The 19,192-nt window shown below is 51.9% G+C and overlaps 9 protein-coding genes across 9 annotated transcripts; 2 read left to right on the plus strand and 7 right to left on the minus strand.

Moving 5' to 3' along the window:
* Window positions 1-73: 73 nt before the first annotated feature.
* Window positions 74-1,331, minus strand: C7974DRAFT_20834 (uncharacterized protein). The gene is made up of 3 exons (XM_046136912.1): window positions 1,088-1,331; window positions 884-1,040; window positions 74-833 (listed from the first exon to the last, which is right to left on the minus strand). Exons 1-3 carry the CDS (start codon window positions 1,202-1,204, stop codon window positions 211-213), a joined length of 897 nt encoding a protein of 298 aa, XP_046003180.1. The 5' UTR covers window positions 1,205-1,331; the 3' UTR covers window positions 74-210.
* Window positions 1,320-1,884, minus strand: C7974DRAFT_20843 (uncharacterized protein). Its single transcript, XM_046136916.1, has one exon. It carries the CDS (start codon window positions 1,793-1,795, stop codon window positions 1,436-1,438), a length of 360 nt encoding a protein of 119 aa, XP_046003181.1. The 5' UTR covers window positions 1,796-1,884; the 3' UTR covers window positions 1,320-1,435.
* On the minus strand, window positions 1,885-3,123 carry C7974DRAFT_20842 (uncharacterized protein). Its single transcript, XM_046136915.1, has 4 exons — window positions 2,938-3,123; window positions 2,726-2,891; window positions 2,033-2,658; window positions 1,885-1,977 (listed from the first exon to the last, which is right to left on the minus strand). Exons 1-4 carry the CDS (start codon window positions 2,971-2,973, stop codon window positions 1,975-1,977), a joined length of 831 nt encoding a protein of 276 aa, XP_046003182.1. The 5' UTR covers window positions 2,974-3,123; the 3' UTR covers window positions 1,885-1,974.
* A 15-nt stretch (window positions 3,124-3,138) lies between these two features.
* C7974DRAFT_439765 (uncharacterized protein) lies at window positions 3,139-3,848 on the minus strand (the record flags this gene model as incomplete). Its single annotated transcript, XM_046145294.1, has 2 exons — window positions 3,139-3,499; window positions 3,554-3,848. 2 exons carry the CDS (start codon window positions 3,846-3,848, stop codon window positions 3,429-3,431), a joined length of 366 nt encoding a protein of 121 aa, XP_046003183.1. The 3' UTR covers window positions 3,139-3,428.
* Window positions 3,849-4,802: 954 nt separating this feature from the next.
* C7974DRAFT_20827 (putative UV-induced protein uvi15) lies at window positions 4,803-5,804 on the minus strand. The gene is made up of 2 exons (XM_046136908.1): window positions 5,449-5,804; window positions 4,803-5,318 (listed from the first exon to the last, which is right to left on the minus strand). The coding sequence occupies exons 1-2, from the start codon at window positions 5,467-5,469 to the stop codon at window positions 4,965-4,967; spliced, it is 375 nt and encodes a 124-aa protein (XP_046003184.1). The 5' UTR covers window positions 5,470-5,804; the 3' UTR covers window positions 4,803-4,964.
* A 2,193-nt stretch (window positions 5,805-7,997) lies between these two features.
* C7974DRAFT_408115 (uncharacterized protein) lies at window positions 7,998-9,092 on the minus strand (the record flags this gene model as incomplete). The annotated part of the gene is made up of 5 exons (XM_046143301.1): window positions 7,998-8,050; window positions 8,101-8,506; window positions 8,554-8,653; window positions 8,703-8,759; window positions 9,007-9,092. 5 exons carry the CDS (start codon window positions 9,090-9,092, stop codon window positions 7,998-8,000), a joined length of 702 nt encoding a protein of 233 aa, XP_046003185.1.
* A 666-nt stretch (window positions 9,093-9,758) lies between these two features.
* Window positions 9,759-11,301, plus strand: C7974DRAFT_430257 (DHS-like NAD/FAD-binding domain-containing protein; the record flags this gene model as incomplete). The annotated part of the gene is made up of 4 exons (XM_046144686.1): window positions 9,759-9,864; window positions 9,912-10,153; window positions 10,200-10,528; window positions 10,578-11,301. 4 exons carry the CDS (start codon window positions 9,759-9,761, stop codon window positions 11,299-11,301), a joined length of 1,401 nt encoding a protein of 466 aa, XP_046003186.1.
* Window positions 11,302-14,484: 3,183 nt separating this feature from the next.
* Window positions 14,485-15,562, plus strand: C7974DRAFT_408117 (uncharacterized protein; the record flags this gene model as incomplete). The annotated part of the gene is made up of 3 exons (XM_046143302.1): window positions 14,485-14,610; window positions 14,659-15,100; window positions 15,150-15,562. The coding sequence occupies 3 exons, from the start codon at window positions 14,485-14,487 to the stop codon at window positions 15,560-15,562; spliced, it is 981 nt and encodes a 326-aa protein (XP_046003187.1).
* A 114-nt stretch (window positions 15,563-15,676) lies between these two features.
* On the minus strand, window positions 15,677-16,734 carry C7974DRAFT_21206 (uncharacterized protein). Its single transcript, XM_046136986.1, has 3 exons — window positions 16,153-16,734; window positions 15,865-16,026; window positions 15,677-15,817 (listed from the first exon to the last, which is right to left on the minus strand). The coding sequence occupies exons 1-3, from the start codon at window positions 16,421-16,423 to the stop codon at window positions 15,792-15,794; spliced, it is 459 nt and encodes a 152-aa protein (XP_046003188.1). The 5' UTR covers window positions 16,424-16,734; the 3' UTR covers window positions 15,677-15,791.
* Between the last annotated feature and the right edge of the window lie 2,458 nt (window positions 16,735-19,192).

Consider the following 19,192-nt stretch of genomic DNA (forward strand, 5'->3'; position numbering starts at 1 on the left):
TCATTGAGCACGGCGATACAGATCACGCACGCAAGTGAAAGTAAGTCTAGCCTCCAACGTATTGTGAGACGAGCGAGATGATTCAAAGTCACACAGGTAATATACACAAGCCACTATACCCGTTGCCAAGCTGTACAATGCCCCAGACGGAGGATCCTTTCGCCATAGGTGACCAGCGATTGACTCTGTCTTTTTGCCATGTGCCCATCTTCAACCCCGACTGGCAAGCTCACTGACAGGTCTGACAGGGTTGCCGCTATCCAACTCAGCATACTCCACAGGCACATGGACGGGTGTGACCACAGACTCGCCTGCACCAATTTTGGGTTGCTCATGCGCCATTGCCTGCCCGTCAAGCTCGGGCTTATCGTGGGCTTTCTCTTGGCTATCAGTAGCGTTATAGTAAGGCGGCGCATCAGACGGTGATGGCTCTCCACGTCTACGGCGGCGCAGGAGGAAAGCGACGAGACCGATTGACAGAATCAGGAGCACCGTGCCGCCGACTGCAACCCCGATAATCGCTGCTACGTTCATAACTGGCTTCGGGTCGCCCTGAGTTGTAGATGCTGGAGACGAAGTGCTAGTTGCGCGTGAGGAAGACGCAATGTCCTCGTCTAGGGCAGTTGCTTTACTGTCGCTTACAGTGACTGATGTAGAACCCAATGTGGCTTCAGTCACAGTAGCGATTGATGAAGTCGCACTCGATCCCGCTGCGGTAGAAGTCGTCGCTGTGGTCATCGGCACCCAATCCCGTAGTGGATATGGTACAGTGTTGTTGGTCAATGGCCCACCGACAGTGCCATCGCACTGCGCTACGAAGAGCATCATCAAATCTGCTAATATTAGTCCTTCCGCAATTAAGATAATATCATCATCGTCTCACTGGTAAGGTCCCCATCATCTGAACAATCCTTAAGCACACATGTTCCCCACCGACTGAACCAGCTATCTGGACCGTCTTCACTCATCTCGCACCAGCCTTTCAGGTTCTGTGGGCAAGGACATCCCGATCCGCATCCTCCAGTGAGGAAACATTGATCCTGCGAAGTTGTCAGCAAGTACGCGAGACCCCTCCTGTTGAACGCACCATGCACGAAGGCAGACTCAGCTGCGGAGATCCCATCCTACAACCAATTTGTGCCATAACCAACCCCACAAATCCACAGCACACGAAGAAGAGGCGCAGCATCGCAAAAAGTCGCATACACGTACACACGTAGCGGAAAAAGAGTCTCCAGCAGGAGTAACGGTGTCAAACCACCCCAGATACAGCGCCTTCTTCTACCTAGGTACCTCTCCCAAGCATCCGTGCATCTTCCTTCCAGCGAGCAAACAAACGCCGACCCAAACGCACTCGTGTAACAGGACGTAGCACACAGCCCCGCCAATTTAGACGCAGCCACTCACGAGAGCGCCCGTATCACACGCGCGAAAATCACGCCTGTTTCGCCCATGCAGCATGTCTCGAAACGGCAACCGCTGGGACACAGGTCGGCCAGCACGCTGTGAGGCGCGGGTGTCGGACGGATCCTTTACTGTCGCTGGACCAATGGGTGGGGTCGGGGAGCGCCATGGGCTCAGTGTGCGGCTGGGGGCGGGGCGCAATGCCTTGCGGCAGCCTTGCGCTTTCGGCGGTGATACTTATATAGACGGCGAGGTGGGCATGTGTTGAGGTGCTGGGTGCGATGTGTCGACCTTGCAGGGATGTCGCGCATGCGGTTGCAATGCAGACAGAGAACACGTGTAGCAGGTCTAGAAGGCCGGGCGCAGTGACAGAAAAGGGTGTCAAGGACATGTATTAATGGAAAGCATCAAGTTTTGCAGAATGGCCCCCCTCCTTCTCGTTTCTGTCCTTGCATCCCTTGGACAGTGCATTGGCCTCTACTCTCTTTGTTGTGTCTCATCCTCCACAAGAAGAACATATTCAGAATGCTCTAGCAATATCCGTGCTGTACACCGAGCTCGACTGGCTTCTCACTCCAGGTGCTGCTGAAGACGGCGCAAGTCCATCCATTGTTCCTGACACAGATACATTATCCCGCGAGACTGTACCACTTGCGCTGTTGCTGTCGGCAAGAAGCTCGTCAATGTAGCTCTGAAATCCATGACCGCTAATCCGATCGTTGAGGATAGCGACCTCTCTGTTCTTCTCTCTGACTTTCTTGCTTGCCTTCCAGTAGAAGTAGCCCAAACCGGCACAGAGAAGCACCAGGATGAGAATACCAGCGACTATGCCACCAATTGCGCCAGGGCTCAGAGTCTTGGAGGTGGTGATAATGGGTTGCGCTGGCGTACTTGTGACTTCTGGGCTGGACGGAATAGTACGGCTCGCGGTAGCTGGTGTGAGGTCAAAGCTGGCGCTTGTACTGCTGGAAGCAGTGCGGCTGGAGGCAGTTGGTGCGAGGCTGAGGCTAGTGCTGGTGGTGCTGGTGGTGGTGAGCAGGGTGAGCAATGAAGGTACAGCCAGTGAAGTCGCAGCCGCAGCAGTCGATGTGGCAACCAGTGTCGAGGATGCTTGTGTGCTGGGCATAGGCTTGGGTACTACTCTTGACGGAACTGCTCCTTCGGCCGGGCGATACGGTTCCCACTCTGGCGGGATGTTGTCTCCGCCCGACGTGCCAGCCTCACGACATGAGTCGAACCAGTTCACCAGGAAGGCTGTCAAGGTTAGTCATTCTGACTGAAGTCTCGTTCGAACAGTTCTCGCTGGAACAATTTCACAGACATTTTCGGTCCTGTTCTTGGGTACACGCCTTCAGCAAGCACGCGTGAGAGAAGACGCAATTGGTGCCGAAGTGATTGTCAATGTTGCAGATGCACACCAGATCAGTTCCGCAGCCTGAGTCTCCACGAAGAAAGCCTGGTACTTGGAGCATGCATTGTTTGGGTATCTTCGTAGGTCAGCATGGCATGTCGGCTGGGAAGAGTCTTACTTACAATGCAGCCCGGGAGCTGATCTCCGGTGGCCGCCATAGCATAGAGAGAGCGCGTCGAACTTAGAGGCTCGATGGACAAGAAAACTTCGAACTCCGAGATAGAAGACGATAGCGCGATGCTCAAGGTCCAAATAAATTTGTGAAGGTACCGACAGGGCCCGTGCGATAAGTAAACGGTCTAGAGTGAAGGTGAGAAAAAGCGAACAAACGAGCCGTAATCAGCAAACGGCCAGCATGTGCTGTACAAACAAGCCACCGCTACCGTTGCTAAAAAGTCGTGCAACACATCTTCTCAGTGTGTGATTGATGAGAGCATAAAGGAGTGTATTCATTATTGATTATGTAGATGCGTTGTGCGTGATCACGTCATGCGTGATGATCTGGTGCGTAAATGCGCAAATGCTATGCCCAAACGCCGTTGTGATGCTGAAGGAACGTGGTATCGTAAATGTGATCGTAGACGCAAAACGCTGGACAGGAAGGGACACGCTCTTAGGCCCATTGAACTTGCTTATTGCCGTATGCAGGCTTTGCACACTCGGTTTCCAGGATGGATTTATACTCTGATGGTTGTTAGTGGTCTCCCTTCTAGCGAGAGATATCGAGTGGTGACTTACGAGATATGGCTCCAGGTGTGCAGGCCTTCTTGCCCTCTTTTCCGTTCAGACAGGGCTGCACAGTCTGTACATATCGGCTTACTTCGTCCTGGGGAAGAGAACAGATTCGTGCAAAGTCGCCGGGAGCAGTGCCATTAGACGCAGCAGGGGACACGAAGGTGCCGTTCGTTGAAGCCAGACATGCCTCCGCACCACAAGTTGGGACGGTGAACTGCCTCGCCATGAGGCCTGCAGGGAGAGCCCATACAGTTGGGATGGCAGTGGCGACAATGGTGAGGTAGGCGGCGATCTTCATGATGTCGATGAGGATGGTGACGGATAGTGATGTACGATGTGGTGAATCGGTTTATGGTTCAAGGTCGTCTAGGAAACCGCTGAGTTTATGTTCCTCGCAAGTCAGGTCTATTTCGAGCTCAAGCTCCGCTTCCCTGCAGCGAGAAGTACGGTTGCGATCGGAAGGTCCGACGGTGTCTCCGAATGCAGACGTGCGTGCGCCGTGGGACAAAGAAAACTAGCAAGTGGTTCTGTTCCACGGGAGTCTTGTTCGTGGCTTAATAGACCAGAGGTCGGAAGCGATTGCCACAAGCAACGTGCTGATGTTTGTGAGGCTGAAAATATGTTGTTGATGGGTAATGGGTTCGTAGTAGCGTTACTATCTGTTTGTTCGTGCCGATTTTGTTCGACTTTGGGTTCTCACGCGACCTTTATACCGGTACGCTTCAATGGCCTCGGACGACAAACTTCTCGAAATAGAATTACACGTCAGTGGATCTCAACGCGTGTCAGCCAGCAGTTCGTTTCGGTGTCGTTGATCTCGGAACGTCATGGAGCGGAGTAGAAGTCTAAGTGGAGAGCCCGTGCGGCTGGGGCGTGCTCCTTCCGACTGTGGGGCATGCCATACGATTCAGGTATTGATGAGCACGATTGTCAGGGACAGCGATGTCATGAGGTTGGGAAGGGGCGTGCGGCAGTTTGGAGAGCTGCGTCAGCTATCATGATCAACTAAAGATGGGCGATGAAGATGAGGCTGTGATGTGGAGATGCGGGGCAGGTATGCGCGGTTGAAAATGCGACGTTGGGCACGAGAGACAGTCGGCTGATGGCCAGATGGCACGCGTTCTGGACTCAGAGCAAGGGTGCACGCCACTTATCATGGTGTTGCAAGCACAGCTGTGGTCACCGAACCCAATAGATCCATAATATTCCTTACAAAAGAAACCTTAACCTGAGAGAAAGACAAAAACGAAAACTGAAGAAATCTCGTATCCACTCTCCTCTGCATCTCTCCCGCCCATCAGGACTAGTGATTAACCCGTCCAGCAGGCGCGAAGTATTAAGTATGTAATGCATCGGCGCAGCATGTACGAGCGACGCTCGTCCCATCCCTACTCTCCCTCGACGCCTTATAGGCCTAGAACAAGCAGTCCAAGCAGCAGCAGCATGCTAAACCGGCGCAGAGACCTGCGAACAGTCCGCCGCTTCCGCCACCTCCCTGTCTCCTGTCGTCCTGGTAGTAGCCTCCCGGTGGCGGCGGGCCCTGCTGGTAATACATCTGTTGTTGCGGCTGTCCGTACTGTCCTCCAGGAGGACCATATTGGCCCTGAGGTGGCCCGTAGCCGGGACCCTGTTGGTATGGGTTGGGCGAGCCGTAGTAGTCATTGCTGCTGGGCGGCCCCTGCTGGTATGGCTGCATACCCCCCTGGTTGTATGGGCCAGCATCTTGGTGGATTGGTGGCGGTGACTGAGGATACTGCGGCGGCGCACCCTGCTTTGCGGTTAGTGAGTTGGGCTTGAATCGCAATGCGTGATGGTGGATGCCGAGACATGTGGCGCAGGAAGAGGACGCGGATAACAGCGCAGTCGGCAGCGCTGGTGTTGAGAGGGTGAGGACATACGTATTGCTTGTTGGGATCCATTTTCGAGTGTTTTCTGGGACAACGACGAGTGTAGTGAAGGTGTGTGGGTGATCAGTCGCAAGTTGATGGTTTCGTACTCGTGGCTGCAGGCCGGCGCGGCGAAGCTGGGCGGTGCTCGGTTCCCGGGGTCAAAGGCGTTCCCTTCTATTACGTATAAACCACAACAGGTGCTTGGTGAAAGTAGTGTCGCTAGAATCGCACTGTTGATTTGAAGAGAGAAAGAAAAGTGGCAGTACAGAGTGTGCGACACAGGGTGTAATTGAGATCTCCACTCTGTTGCGAGCTGCTACACGAACCGTTCGGCAGCTGCGCGTCAAGTGACTGCGCCACGCTCTGTGCGTACTGCTAGGTTCGTGGCGAGATCACCCACGGCGAACAGCAACATCAGGACATCACTTTTCGCCGATGATCATGTAAAGCTACATGATCTGTTTGCTATCTATATGCCATCGCCGTAGATAGTATCCTCTGATCATTCAGCGACCACGCTCGCAGTGCGCGGTGAATTGATGATCTTCACATTCTCAGAAGGTTGTGGAACTTCGTCTACAAGGCCGCTACTCACTAATTCACAGTATGTGCACAGTTGTCACTGTCACGATGATGGCGCCAGCCTCGTCCAGGAAGAATTAAACGATCCTACTTGCAGCAACCGTCAGCAAGTATGCTGACTCTGCATCTTCAGCCGCATGTTTCGTCGTGTTCGCTTTTTTGTGAGGCTGCGTTGTTATACTTACATACCTGCATTCGCAAACAACATTCTTGGTTTGCATTCCGTGCTCTATACCGTCAAAACGGAATCAGGCCGTCGTTCCATACGTCATGCCGAGCTAAAGCAGCTTTATCGCGGGTTGGTATGCCAATCTTACAAAGGTTGCCTAGATAAGACTTTGCTAGTCCACAAATTTCAATCTGTGAATAGCCTGGTTCTCAGTTGGTGGAAGCATCCTTCCACTGGTTCGGTGCTTGTTCAATTTCGGACACAGGACAGCTACCATCGATTATCAGTCAGCTTGACGTTGGCGTGGCAGTTCTCCGACAAGAGACGCTTTTATAGACCACCATAGGGTGTTGGATGGTCTATGCGATAAGACCTTGACACACATATGTGAATGCATCTCTTCATCATATACCAATCACTCTGTCATGAGGCAATGATCATAAGTGGCGTGCACATGCTAAAGTTTACTGCACAGTCTAAATACACAATCGATCTCCGCAGCAATGCAAAGCAAGAACAGACCGCCAGCACTCTATCCAGGAACCCAAGACATACCAGATCGCCCAATACAACACAGATTTAAACTCATGACCAAGAACCTAAGATACTCGATTAACACGAGCCAGTTAAGAAGCGCAGAGCAGCATCCAAACAGCTATCTATCACTTCGTTACAGCCTCCACTGTCCTCACAACCCATCAACTACCTACAGTCCTTACCCCAACTCCGGCTCCGCGTCCATCCACCGCCTCGACTATTTCCTCGGACGCACAACCGCAACTTCACCGTCACCATCGAATACGAATTGAGCGAGCGCAGGAGTGTTACTTTGCAGTCCGAACGAATCTCGGACACGCGGGGTGCAAGTGGAAACAGGAGAAGAACAAAATTAATATTCAGGCATGAAGGATATCTACACTACATGGTGGTGCGGAGGTAGTGCGCATGCTTGTGAGTTAAAACACAAATAATGTGGTGTAGTAGCCATGTAACTTTGGAGCTTCAGTTTCAACATCTCATTCGTCCCAGGGTTTTGCTTCAGATGACTTGTATGCGGAGCATTAAGGTGACGCGAGCTACATGAACAGCACACCACTGCCAACGGTGAGCAACGATCAAGTTCACGAGCATAGGCAGCGATAGACAAGGTGGCCCGTAAGGACTGGAACCAGGGCATGGACACAATGGATTCTGTTCGTACTTGACATGTTCGGATTGCGGCTTACACATGGCTACGAAGATGGGTGTCACAATCACGTAGGTCAGAGGCTACATATAACATGCTGGAATATACAAACCTCCGTAAGTGGGTTCGCATCGGGACGGTAAGAAGCTGATAGGCATCGGATACGGGGACGGGACGAGATGAGGGCGAGGGCGAGGGCGAGGGCGAGGGCGAGGGTCGAGGGTACATCGAGAGGTGGTGAGAAGTGCAAAGTTCGTGCTAGCGAGATCGACCGTGTAGTGTACAGAAACCGATTTGACCGCGTTGGACCGCTTCGATACCGACCGATCGACCGATGAAGGTGGACTGGACGCAAAACCGAACCGTATCGAGTAGGATATCGTTGGTACCGACTCGCCAAAGAAAGACTCCGATCCGACTTTTCGACTGCGCATTGATTAATGTGGTGCATGGCTTCGAGCGAGCTCGACCACCACCAGTAGAAGACAGGGCCCTTGACTGTTTTCCGCTACTAAGGACCCAGACATAAAACATCTCAAAAGTGAAAGACACGCCAATACAGATGATTCGACGGACGGACAGCCCAAGCACTGCCAATACAAAGCATGACAGCTGCTAGCTCTACTCGGCAACGTCGAGGTCTTCTTGTGCGGCCGGAGGAGGAGGAGAGTCGGCTGGGATGTTAATCAGAAAAAGTTACTGCTTTGCTGGTCGGAAGTCATACCCTTGCGCTCTTCGACGGCAGGACGAGCCTCGCCCTCGCGCCTCTCGTCGCGCTCGCGATCGCCACGCTCGCGGTCGCCACGGTCGTCCTCACGGTCGCGCACATCCTTCATCTCGCGGTCGCCATCGACAGGGCTCCTGGACCTGTCACGGTCGCGGCGCTCGTAGTCGCGCTCGCGGTCCTTGCGGGGAGAACCACCACGCTCACGACGAGGAGAAACGCTGCGGCGGCGAGGGGAGCGGTCACCACGGCCTGGGACACCACGATCATCACCACGAGGAGAGCGGTCGCCGCGGGCGGGGACACCACGATCGTCGCCGCGAGAGCTGCGGTCACCACGCTCGCTGCGAGGGCGATCGCGACCTGAGTCGAAGCGCCACGATGCTGAGGGAGGTGTACGGGCCCACTACACGTCATCAGCCAAGCTTCTTGCGGTCAAACACAGGAACATACCTCGATCTTCAAGAGATCGTCGCGGCCGATGCGCTTGTTGTGCATCTCGTGATAAGCGTCATCGGCGTCGCGGCGGCTCTCGTACTCGACGAAAGCGAAGCTGCTGGACTGTTAGCGCCCGATGGGTGCGTAAGTGGAACTATACTCACAGACGAGACGAAGCCGAGCGTGGGGCCGGGATGTCGCAGCGGACCAGGCGACCGTACCTTGAAGCATGTTAGAGATGTTTGATGTCGATGTGGTGCGGACGGCGACGAAGGAGGGCGGTGCGGCTGGCAGGCGCACGAGCGCCGAGGGAAGGAGCGAGGCTGGGCGCGTGCGCGTTGGGAACGCGCAGGTAAATGGCAAGCAGCGTAGATGCGGATGCGGTGGAAAGAGGGCGCGACGAGGATATGGACGGCGCGACGATGATATGTTCGACGTTCGGGTGGGAGATGGCGTTATGGAACGTACCGTTCGAACTCGTAGGCGAGGTCGCGCGCGCGGGTGCCGTGGCCGAAGCCGGTGACATAGAGCGTAGTACCGCCTCCGCGAGACATGTTGGTGTTGGTATCAGGCCGGAATGTGGGCGTAGTGATACAGACGCGGTGGTTGAGACAGGTCGGGGTGCTCCGGGTGGAGGTGATGGCCAGGAGATGGTCGTCAGCGCGCGACGAAAGACTTCCAATGGCCAAACGGAGCTAGCCGGCTTGGCGCGCAACACGCGACGGCCGCGAACGCAACATCGAGCAGCGGCGTTGCGCGCAGTTTGAGCCTTAGCATGAATGTGTTTGGCCATCTCATTCGCAGCGAGCATCTGATGCCCCGTCTATGACGCGTGGGTCCGGCAGCGGCCCTGCGCATACGAAACGCCCAAAGGCAGACTAGAACTACGATGGCGCCCCCGCAGACTTGGACGGTCCGTTCTTCCATACACAGAGCTCGTACACACGTGCGAGGGGCAAGTGCCATATTACCTACTGTCTTCTTTGCCTGCTGTGTGCGCTGGTCTGGTCATACACTGCAATGCGCTTCAAGTACTTGAAGACTGCCATGTCTGACATTCACCACCGTTTCATATGTTCATGCAATGTGTTGCTTCATTGCAGAAAGTCGGCTTCTATCCATTACATCTACTCGACGCGTTCAAGGAGATCAATCGCGCTGATGATTTGCCATTTCCTTGCACTCCCATTGGCTCGGCGCACCAATGACGCAGCCCCGCCATGAGTTCGAGTCTCGAGATTATTTCGAGCTCCACGAAGGCAGACACGTCCACCGTTCAACGTTCCACACTAAGTAATACCAAGTCGCGCAGAGGCCCAATATCTTGTCTGTACCCGTATAGCCACCACTACCCCTCAGCAACTCCAAGATAGGTCGCCGACGCCAGGAATATCGCCAGCAGGCTCAGGAGGATCAGCCGCGGCGCAAAGACAAGGCAGAGAAGAACCGCCCGAAGAACAGAAATAGAGGGCAAGCAGGCAGAGTCCGCAAGATGGGCAACGAGGAGTCTTCCATGGTGGATCCGTCCACGCGGCCATTCACATTGGGCGCACGCTCGACCGAAGCACTGGCGCAGTACATCGAAGACGGCAAGGCGAAGAAGATAGTTGTTCTTGTAAGCTTGCACTAAGAAGGTGGTATCATTGCTAACAAATACATAGACTGGTGCTGGTATCTCGACATCTGCCGGCATTCCTGACTTCCGCTCGCCAGAGACAGGACTCTACGCCAACCTGGAGCGCCTAAATCTACCACACCCCGAGGCCGTCTTCGAGCTGTCCTTCTTCCGCGAGAACCCTCTTCCGTTCTATACACTTGCGCAAGAGCTGTATCCTGGGAAATTCCGACCGACTATCACACACTCATTCATCACCCTGCTGCACCAGAAAGGTCTACTGCTGAAGCTCTTCACACAGAACATCGACTGCCTGGAACGAGAAGCCGGTGTGCCCGGTGACAAGATCATCGAAGCACATGGTAGTTTCGCAGAGTAAGTAAGCCGTGCATCTACTGTCATCATCCCGCTAATTGCTGCACAGCCAAGCATGCATTGACTGCAAGAAGTCGTACCCCAAAGAGCAGATGCTCGTTCACATCGAGAACAAGACAGTTCCACGCTGCATCGACACAACATGCAACGGTCTCGTCAAGCCCAAAATTGTCTTCTTCGGCGAACAGCTTCCCCGCGAGTTCTTCGAAAACATCGACCTCGTAATGACTGCCGATCTTTGCATTATCCTCGGAACCTCCCTCTCCGTGCACCCCTTCGCCTCACTCCCCGATCAAGTCAACGAATCCGTCCCACGACTCCTGGTCAACATGGAGCGAGTCGGGACGCTCGGTTCGCGACCCGACGACGTCCTCATCCTCAAGGACTGCGACACTGGCGTTAAAGAGCTTGCCGACGCGCTGGGGTGGACCGATGAACTCGCATCGCTGTGGGCCAGCACTGCGAAAGACGGCCAGATCGTGTCCGAGAAGGAGGAGCCGCAGGGCACGAGGACCAGGGACGAACAGTTACAAGACGAGGTCGATAAGCTCACCAAGTCCATCGATCAGACACTCAAGCTGGGCGCTGCTCAGCAGAAATGGCTGGACAACCATATCGCGGACCAGCCAGGCCTGGAGAAGAAGCCGAACTCACAGCCGGCAGATAGTGCGGACCCACGCGCATTAGCGCCAGTGAAGAAAGAAGGGGGTGGGCTGGCCCACATCTTCCCCTTTCTGTCCACTGACAAGAAGAGTGGGGGAAGTAACTTGTAGATTTAGGCGAGTGTTTTGTTATACCGATACGCGGTTTGTACATGTTTCAGAGGTGGCTTTATGACGGCTTCAGTCCCGACGAATGACGAATACACGATGACATAGTAGTAAACAGTGTTCCGTCCAGCGTTTACCCGATCGATGTTAGCAACCGTGCTCTGTTGGCATAATCTGTGATTAGGAGGTATACGGTGGTGGGACAACACAACAATCATCTGGCTACCTTCTCGATATGCAGTACTGCAGAACTTGCATTGGCGACCTTTTTTGAGGAGGGGAGATCCATTTCACGTTGGCATCAAACTGTTTTCTCCTCGCTCCTAGTCATTTTTGAGTCGTTGCTTCTTTTCGATACCGCGCAGTACAATTGGGAAACACAGCCGAGATGTACTCTGCACTTCGCCGAGCATCTCAACGGCGCGTTCTTTATCGACTGGTGGTGCAGAGCTAATACAAGCAGCATGCAATACTAGCAGGGGGGTTTCTTGGAGGTACAGACTTCACATTAGAAGTACTGTTATTTCTTCGCTCGCATCGAAAGACTCTGGTTGCATTTTGGACTTGAACCGCGAGAGACGGCAAATGAATTTTCGGATACACTTTTCTTAGCCATGCAGTGATGTTCTATTCGGCGTCCTGGGTTGGATATTGGGAAAAATCTAGGGTGCAGAGATAAATAAATCGAGAGGTACGACAAAGCTACGCCGATCGGGCCCCAGCAGACGAGGCAGCAAGGAGCAGGATAGCTTCTAGTATCGCTTTAGCTACCAGGGAAGTAAGACACTTCTAGTGCTGTGGTGGACTTCTTCGACCATTGAACCGTTCAAGCTGGTTTTACGAATGAAAGTGTCAGATTATGGAGCAAAAGAATATCAACCCGAATCATGACTTCGCAGTCTTGATTTTGCGTGGAGATCAGTGTCATGGGGAGAGATGCTGACGGGTTGGAAGCAGAGACGGACAGACAGACAGGCACATCCAAGTACCTGTCAGAATTTTTTGGACAGATAAAAAAAGCGAGAGATGATGGATAGGGTTCGCCATATCAGGACACATAAAGCGGTCAGCCATACGTAAAATAAATCGTAGACACCCGATCAAGAGCAGAGACAATGAGACGGACACGGGTATGGACAGGGAGGTTTCTCCGCGAATATCGGGCTGCTCTGAAGGTGCCTTCTTTGGTACCAGAACAACATAGTTCATGAGGCTTGCTGAAGGACTTTTGGACCTAGATCGCGGCCGAAGCAGACAAGCGCATACTCAGTTGAGTGTAGAATTTCGAATGATGGCGAAAGGTATGGAGATCCCTGGCTTTTGAATGCGTGGTGTGGGATTATGTATCATAATGCTCCGGAAGGTTAGACGGGAAGGGTTTTGAAGGATGCAAGGGTTGGATTTGTAGAAGCCGTTCGGCAGAAAAAGAAGCATGAGCGGCTTATATGAGAGTTTTGACGGAACAGATAAGTATGACAACATGATGAATGCGGCCGATCAGACTTTGCATGTATTCCATGTCACTGTTGCTTTCATGGATTGACGTCAACATATTGCACCTGAACTTTAAGTACAATCGCCGTCTAACTTCTAGAGCAGACGCCAGGACATCACATAAGACTCGATCTTTTCGGGTATCGGGAGAATGTCTCAGTCGCACTGTACCGCCAGAATGCGGCTGGAGAGGTGCATCGAAATGTAACATGCACGTAGGCTCAAGAAACTGGTAACGTTGCAGTCTGAGGCTTGCAGCGACAGGAATTAAGCTAAAGAATTTCTTTTTGAAGATTGCACATGTACACACGTTACAAGACGTGGATACAAAGCGGCGCCGATCTGGATTCTCTCATCCGGGCTGAAGATCAGCATAACTGAGTATCACTGGGTTTCAAATGTGTGACACTAACAGTTGAGGCGAGAAAAAGCAAGTCCCGGCTTTAGTTGTTGAACACACCTATCTATAGTACGCCAAGTGAGAACTGTACGCCCAAGTCTGACATGGTATCTAGATCCGTTCACACTTTTGCAGCAGCTAGCCTCAGTTATTCGATTGTGAGCAAGCCCAGTCATCTTTCATGGTTCAGAAGATTGGGACACTGATATTGAAGGTCTCTTTTGGACTCTTTAAAAACCTAAATACAATGGGAGGCACTACACTATCTTCATAACATTGTGGAATGGCAAGGGCAGTACGGGTATCAGCGCTGGGAGATGTGATCAACACACGCTCTAATCGAAACTGCTGCAACGCTAGTATAAGATTATGCAGGGAATGCTTCAGAAGCTTTTGTGCTGTTCAAGACGTGTATGGTCTCTATCGAGTCATGTTTAGTAGCAATGACATAAAATTGGAAGGCAAGCGTACCTAGGTAATTCCCAAGATTTTCACCAGCCCTGCTATTGTCAATGTCGTGCCGCAGGGAGTACTCATTCACACAACGAGTCCATCCTGTCTAAGGCATACCATGCACGCTAATGTGGCAGAAGTCCCTTATTCCAAGAATGACTCCGAATCTGACGGTACTGTGGGAATAATTCTGCAGGGGCTCTAGATCATCTTATTCAGCGTCATCTACCACCCTGTCTCCCACCAATTATTGTCACGAGCGTAGAATTGCTCAGGTATCGCGTCGGTTGAAGGCATGGGATTTGTTGTTCAATTTGAAGGGACATCGATCGTACCGAAAACGTCCTCTCCAATTTAGTACAGATACTAGAAGAGGTTATTGAAAAGTCCGGAAAAGAATCGGACGCGATGCATCTTCTTTCCAAGCCGGTACGTTCTGCTGTGTAGCTTCATGTATCGCAGTGAAAGGCTTTCGAAATATCTGGACCTCTTGTCGATACGTCAATCTCGGACTGGTCAGAACTAGATGTTTCCGATACTATTGTGATGTGTGGCTCCTGAGCAAGTCAGTGGCGAGACTGTTTGGTCAGTCCGAAGGCCACTGCTGGAGGTGTAGCTTTGGGAAGGCGATATGGGGGTTTGGCTCGCTACCCTTGAGTGAGTGCACTAGTGCCCAACAACCAATGTGATCGCGTTCGATACTCTCCTTCTTTAATTCTCAGTCATGGTATGTGCGACTGGTTAACTCGTTGTAAGATAATTTCACGCTTGTTTAGTCGCACTTTGATCATCTCATCACGACGCAATTTCACTATCATACTGCCTTACAAGCGGCTAAGATGCTTTCCCACGATGTCGAATTTATAGCCGAGCTTACTTTGCCTTCCGGCGCTCATGTCATCCAGAAACTGACAGATCACCTGGTCTCCAACTACTCTCACCATGGCTTTCTGCTCTCCACAGTTGTAAGTTTCAAATGGCTCGTTGTCGAGCTAAGCTAACTTATAAGATAGACTCTCATCGTGTTCTTCATCGCCACACGCCTCTCATCGGACTATCTCTTCCCCAAAATAATCTACCGGAACACATTTGAGTGGCTCACTGCCAGTCAGAAGCGTCGCTTTGTCAACCACCATGTCTTGATCTCAGCAAAGATTCTCATGATATCGCTTGCTTTGTATCCTTACTTGGCCGTCGTCACTGGACTAGCTGATTTTAGCACTCCCTTCATTAAGGGGGCGACAACGACAATGGGCGACATCACGATCATCGCAACGTCCATATTTATTGGCATGTACTTACATGAGCTGATGTACATAAGCTCAGATGTAGCGCTAGTAAGTGTGCTCCATCACCTTGGAGCAGTCCTTGTTGCGTCCATCATGGTCACCAGAAATGTACGCTGGCAGGTCGAGTCGAACACCACAGCTTATACGGTGTTGATAATGACATATGGTATGTTCCCCACTCACCGTTAGATGGCTCTCTTTGACTCTCAAACTAGGCATCTTCGACATTCTGGCTGGTTTGTGGCCTCGCCCAGTCCTGATCACTCGGACTGTCTGGCCCGAGAAGCATCGCATGAATATGTGGCTTTGCTATATCGCCATGGTCCTGACTATTCTCGGTACTGTTGGCGAGACTATTGTTGCCATGTATTTCTACGGGATCCACATGTCTGGGTGGTCTCGCGCTGTGCAGTTTGCCACGCCATTTTGCCACGTCGCCTTCATGATTGCTCAGGGGTTCAGCTCAAAGATTATGTGGACATTAGCCAGAAAGCACAAACGGCAATTGGAGCCGCTTGAAGCTGCTGAAAAGAATATTAATCGTGCTGGACACGAAAGTTCGCCATGTATCGGTACGATTGTAATCAACAAATATCGTAGGAACTGGCGTGGTATTGAATTCAAATAGCTCAGCAATCCAAACCAAACCATAGCGGGATGTTAATTAGTTTCTAAGTTTAATTCTTTCTTCAGTGATGCATGGACCAATTGAGCCCTTGAAGGACAATACTACTGGTATGATCGTGATGAACCTGAACGGGCATCCGAGCCGATGCCGAGTCCCGGCTTTCGCTTGAATTCAATTCCGTATTCGGCAACGTAGTGTAAAGCGAATAAATAGTATTCAATGGCAAAACTTAGTAGCTTGAGCCTTGTCGATCGTCTGTCCGAGGTCAGCATTAGTTCAACGTGAGCAAATGGTCATCTCACAGTTCGCGCCCATAGCTTTGCGAAGCTTCATAGTGACGGCGTCTATGTCCAGCTCTTTCTTGTCACTTGTCTGAATCTCCACAGCATAAGTTCGGATGACCTGCTTGACTTGCCCACTCTGAAAGCTCATCTTAGCCTTTCGCATGATCTTCGTGTTAGGACCTGCCCGCTCAGTCAGCTTCGGCCGTATCTCGATCAGCAGAACAGATCACGATTGTGGCCACAATAAGCGGGAATTTTCTGAAGTATACATCGCCTTCGATACACAAAAAAGCGAGAAATACTTACCAGCCCAAACAACGAACGCGAATTTGACACGCTCTGAGTACTCATCATTGCCTAGCTTCATACGCACGTATCCATATGCCGCCTCATCGTCACCCAAGGTCTCGGTCATCTCGGAGATATCACCAGTCCCGCTGGCAGCCAGTTTCAAGTTGTCTTTGGTCGCGGATTCATACTTGAGAACGAGCCACGTGGTCTCCGATTTATCGCTTCTAACATCCTCGTAGGCCTTGTTGATGTCTGGGTCTGAGAGGATATCGCTGGGAGATGGCATTTTGTATCGTTTGCTTGCTGTTTGACAGGGGTGCAAATCGGTCTTGTAAGGATTGCAGGGGTGAATGTGCGAAGATGGGAGTGAGGAAGTTGGGATGCGGCGCACTTGCGGCTTTGACTAGTGCGGGGCTCACCGCCTGTTAGAATGCGGCGAGTTTGTGCCTTCTTTCAACGTCCCCATCTCGTAACGACATGAATTTTCATCACCTCGGATCTCTCGTGCCGGTCTCTTGAGTTCAACTTCTGCCCAAGGTGGATGGCATTGTCGTGCCCACTTGCTCAATTGCGGACCTTGTCTGCTCTGCAAGTCCATGAGCGTCCTACGTTCAAAACGTCCTTCGCTCCATGAAGTTACATAGCCATACTGCCAAATCAGTATTTCTATGCTTGCGCATATTTTCCTTAACTTTTGCTTCACCCCTACAATAACAGCCTTCATGCTTGCACTTCCGGGAAGGATTCGATCTTGCGATATCTTACAGCCTGAACATGTCGAAATATCCGTGAGCTTTCTCACAGCACTAGGCTTATGTCGATGGAATCTCTGATATCGCTGCGGTGAATCAAGATCTACCCCGTCCCCAAGATTGTCACTCCCTGAATCAGCTACTACAGGCCTTGACCATGTACGTACGTATCGAGAAGCTGTATCGCAGGGCAGGGGTAAGTACCCGATGTTGCACAGCCCGTGCTGTTATACATTAGACAAGTATACTCGACCCTGTCTCGACACAAACTTTATCCAGGTCCATCTCTAAGACATGTCGAGGCTTTCGCAAAGGAATAATGACAGAACTTACCAAGGAATTATGCTATACTTACCCATGTGATAGTGAACGTTCGGTCATCTCCAAGACTCCTTGCTCTGCCGATAGCAGAGAAACCAATCACCTTGTGCCTTTCGATATATGCTCTGCGTGTAGTTTGGCAACGATCACAACACTGTGGTATCCGACATGTTCGTCCTGAGCACAAATCGACCAGTGTGTACACAATGCTGGACTAGAAGAGCTACGCGTAATCCTTGAGTAATTCTCGAGTAAGTAAGCTTGACACTCGAAGATCTCGCCATCTGTCTTGGAGCCAGGCACTAATACAAACTGTTATTTTGGTAGAGTCATCCTCTAATCTTTCTGTGAAACCACCAAGACTTACTTCTTGGGTTTATATGATCAGCAGCTAATGGAAGTCTCGACTTGCACGCCTCCACCACTGTTCTCGTACCTCATCTCGAACTCTTTGGCATCACTGAAGATCTGTACTGCAATGTCTCAGCTTACACATGCATAGTTTGATCTCCCCCCAGGAGTTCCTCAGCAGCCTAAGCGGACTCTAGCCACCCTGTACTCGAAACGCCACATCCGCTCTGCGGGAGCGAATCATCGACTACAGCAACAAGCATGTCTTGCTACTAGCCCAACTTCCATCAGCATACCATATTGGATCAAAGTAGTGCCCGCATGTTGCACTGCAGGTATTAGGTGAATGACTGCGTCGTCGACCGGTTGATCGACCGACGATCAATGTGGCGTGCAACGGAACACTCGAGGCCGGTGTTTCGCAATCGCTGAGGCGTCGTGGCTTTGGAGATTGGGACGGGGGTATTGGGCTTGCGCGTCCCAGGTTGGAGTGTTGTCTCGAAGACCACCGTTCGTTGCTTGTATTAGATCATCAGTAATAGGTGAGGATTCGCTGTAATATATTGGACACAGACAATGTGTTGACTCGAGTCGTCAGTGGCCTTTACGAGGAAGCATGTTGAGTGGGAATTGCAATATGAACACATTATGCGTACTTCAGATCTAAGAATTGCGCCAGGCATTGATTTGAGTACTGCGGTTGTCCAGGCCAGCGAGTCGTTATTCTCCGTTCGAGATTCTGCGCAAGGTTGGCTTGTCGTTCATTCCATTTCAAAGGCTCCACCACACAAAGCTGAACGATCTCTCCTTGAGGGAGTAAGCTCGTGCTGAAGACAATTTTGATAGTAGTCAACCACTAAGCACATAACTATGAGAACTATCACATAGCAGAAAGAAATCCTGGAGGTCCCACACAATCCCAGCTTTCCAAACACAGCCCCGTTCAATCGCACAACCAAACCGCAGGCAAACCACCCCAGCACTGACCTGTTCCAACAGACACAGGCACCCTCGGCCATGTCCGCATTCATCGCTTTGCATCGCATCGCATATAGTTCGCAGCTGCCATCTGCAACGCCCGGACGCGGCTTCTCTCGGCCCGCTGCTGCAGAGATTTTCATACAGCAACGGTCATAGCTCTACTATGACCAGCCCTCCATGCTGGCCATCATGCCATGCCGACTTCCCAGCCTCACTGCAACAACTGACTGACGCACTCACCCGGCGCGCACGCCAGCTCCTCCGCACTGGCCTTTGCTCAGCCTCCACGCCGCTGGCCTTTGCGCCGTGTTGGCCGCGCAAGGCCCGCACGGCCCCTCGATATGATCTGATCGAGTGGGCCCCAAACTCCTAGGGCATCGGAAGCCAGAGTCGGGTTAGGAGCGGTTGGAGTGCGGACCATGGTCGATGCGTGTTAGTGGCTAGAGCTTGGACGTTAGGACCTAGCGTGGGTATAAGCGCAATTAACGTTTGGTACGGAGTATGGCGCGTGGGCCGAGGATGTCCAAGTGTAAGGATTATTCGGTTCGGGAGTATTGCATTGCGTTGCGGGATGGCGTTGCGAGGACGAGAGTTGGTAGTGGTGTCGTTGGTGGGCTGCGAAAGGAAGCGAGTTCCTGGAAGGCGCTATT

The sequence above is a fragment of the Boeremia exigua genome (genome assembly GCF_020726555.1).
Source record: "Boeremia exigua strain MPI-SDFR-AT-0100 chromosome Unknown C7974scaffold_1, whole genome shotgun sequence".
NCBI lineage: Eukaryota > Fungi > Ascomycota > Dothideomycetes > Pleosporales > Didymellaceae > Boeremia > Boeremia exigua.

Excerpts from the sequence above, each read along its gene's own strand:
- C7974DRAFT_20834 (XM_046136912.1), bottom strand. The coding sequence starts at position 1,204 with ATGCGACTTTTTGCGATGCTGCGCCTCTTCTTCGTGTGCTGTGGATTT. Across the intron at positions 1,041-1,087 it reads TGAGTCTGCCTTCGTGCATG|GATCAATGTTTCCTCACTGG; the intron begins GTGCGTTCAACA and ends ACAACTTCGCAG. Across the intron at positions 834-883 it reads AGATGATGGGGACCTTACCA|ATTTGATGATGCTCTTCGTA; the intron begins GTGAGACGATGA and ends TAATATTAGCAG.
- C7974DRAFT_20843 (XM_046136916.1), bottom strand. The coding sequence starts at position 1,795 with ATGTCCTTGACACCCTTTTCTGTCACTGCGCCCGGCCTTCTAGACCTG.
- C7974DRAFT_20842 (XM_046136915.1), bottom strand. The coding sequence starts at position 2,973 with ATGGCGGCCACCGGAGATCAGCTCCCGGGCTGCATT. Across the intron at positions 2,892-2,937 it reads ATCAGCTCCCGGGCTGCATT|ATACCCAAACAATGCATGCT; the intron begins GTAAGTAAGACT and ends TGACCTACGAAG. Across the intron at positions 2,659-2,725 it reads CCAAGAACAGGACCGAAAAT|CCTTCCTGGTGAACTGGTTC; the intron begins GTCTGTGAAATT and ends TAACCTTGACAG.
- C7974DRAFT_20827 (XM_046136908.1), bottom strand. The coding sequence starts at position 5,469 with ATGGATCCCAACAAGCAATAC. Across the intron at positions 5,319-5,448 it reads TGGATCCCAACAAGCAATAC|GGTGCGCCGCCGCAGTATCC; the intron begins GTATGTCCTCAC and ends ACCGCAAAGCAG.
- C7974DRAFT_21206 (XM_046136986.1), bottom strand. The coding sequence starts at position 16,423 with ATGCCATCTCCCAGCGATATCCTCTCAGACCCAGACATCAACAAGGCC. Across the intron at positions 16,027-16,152 it reads CGCGTTCGTTGTTTGGGCTG|GTCCTAACACGAAGATCATG; the intron begins GTAAGTATTTCT and ends CTGAGCGGGCAG. Across the intron at positions 15,818-15,864 it reads CAAAGCTATGGGCGCGAACT|ACGATCGACAAGGCTCAAGC; the intron begins GTGAGATGACCA and ends GACCTCGGACAG.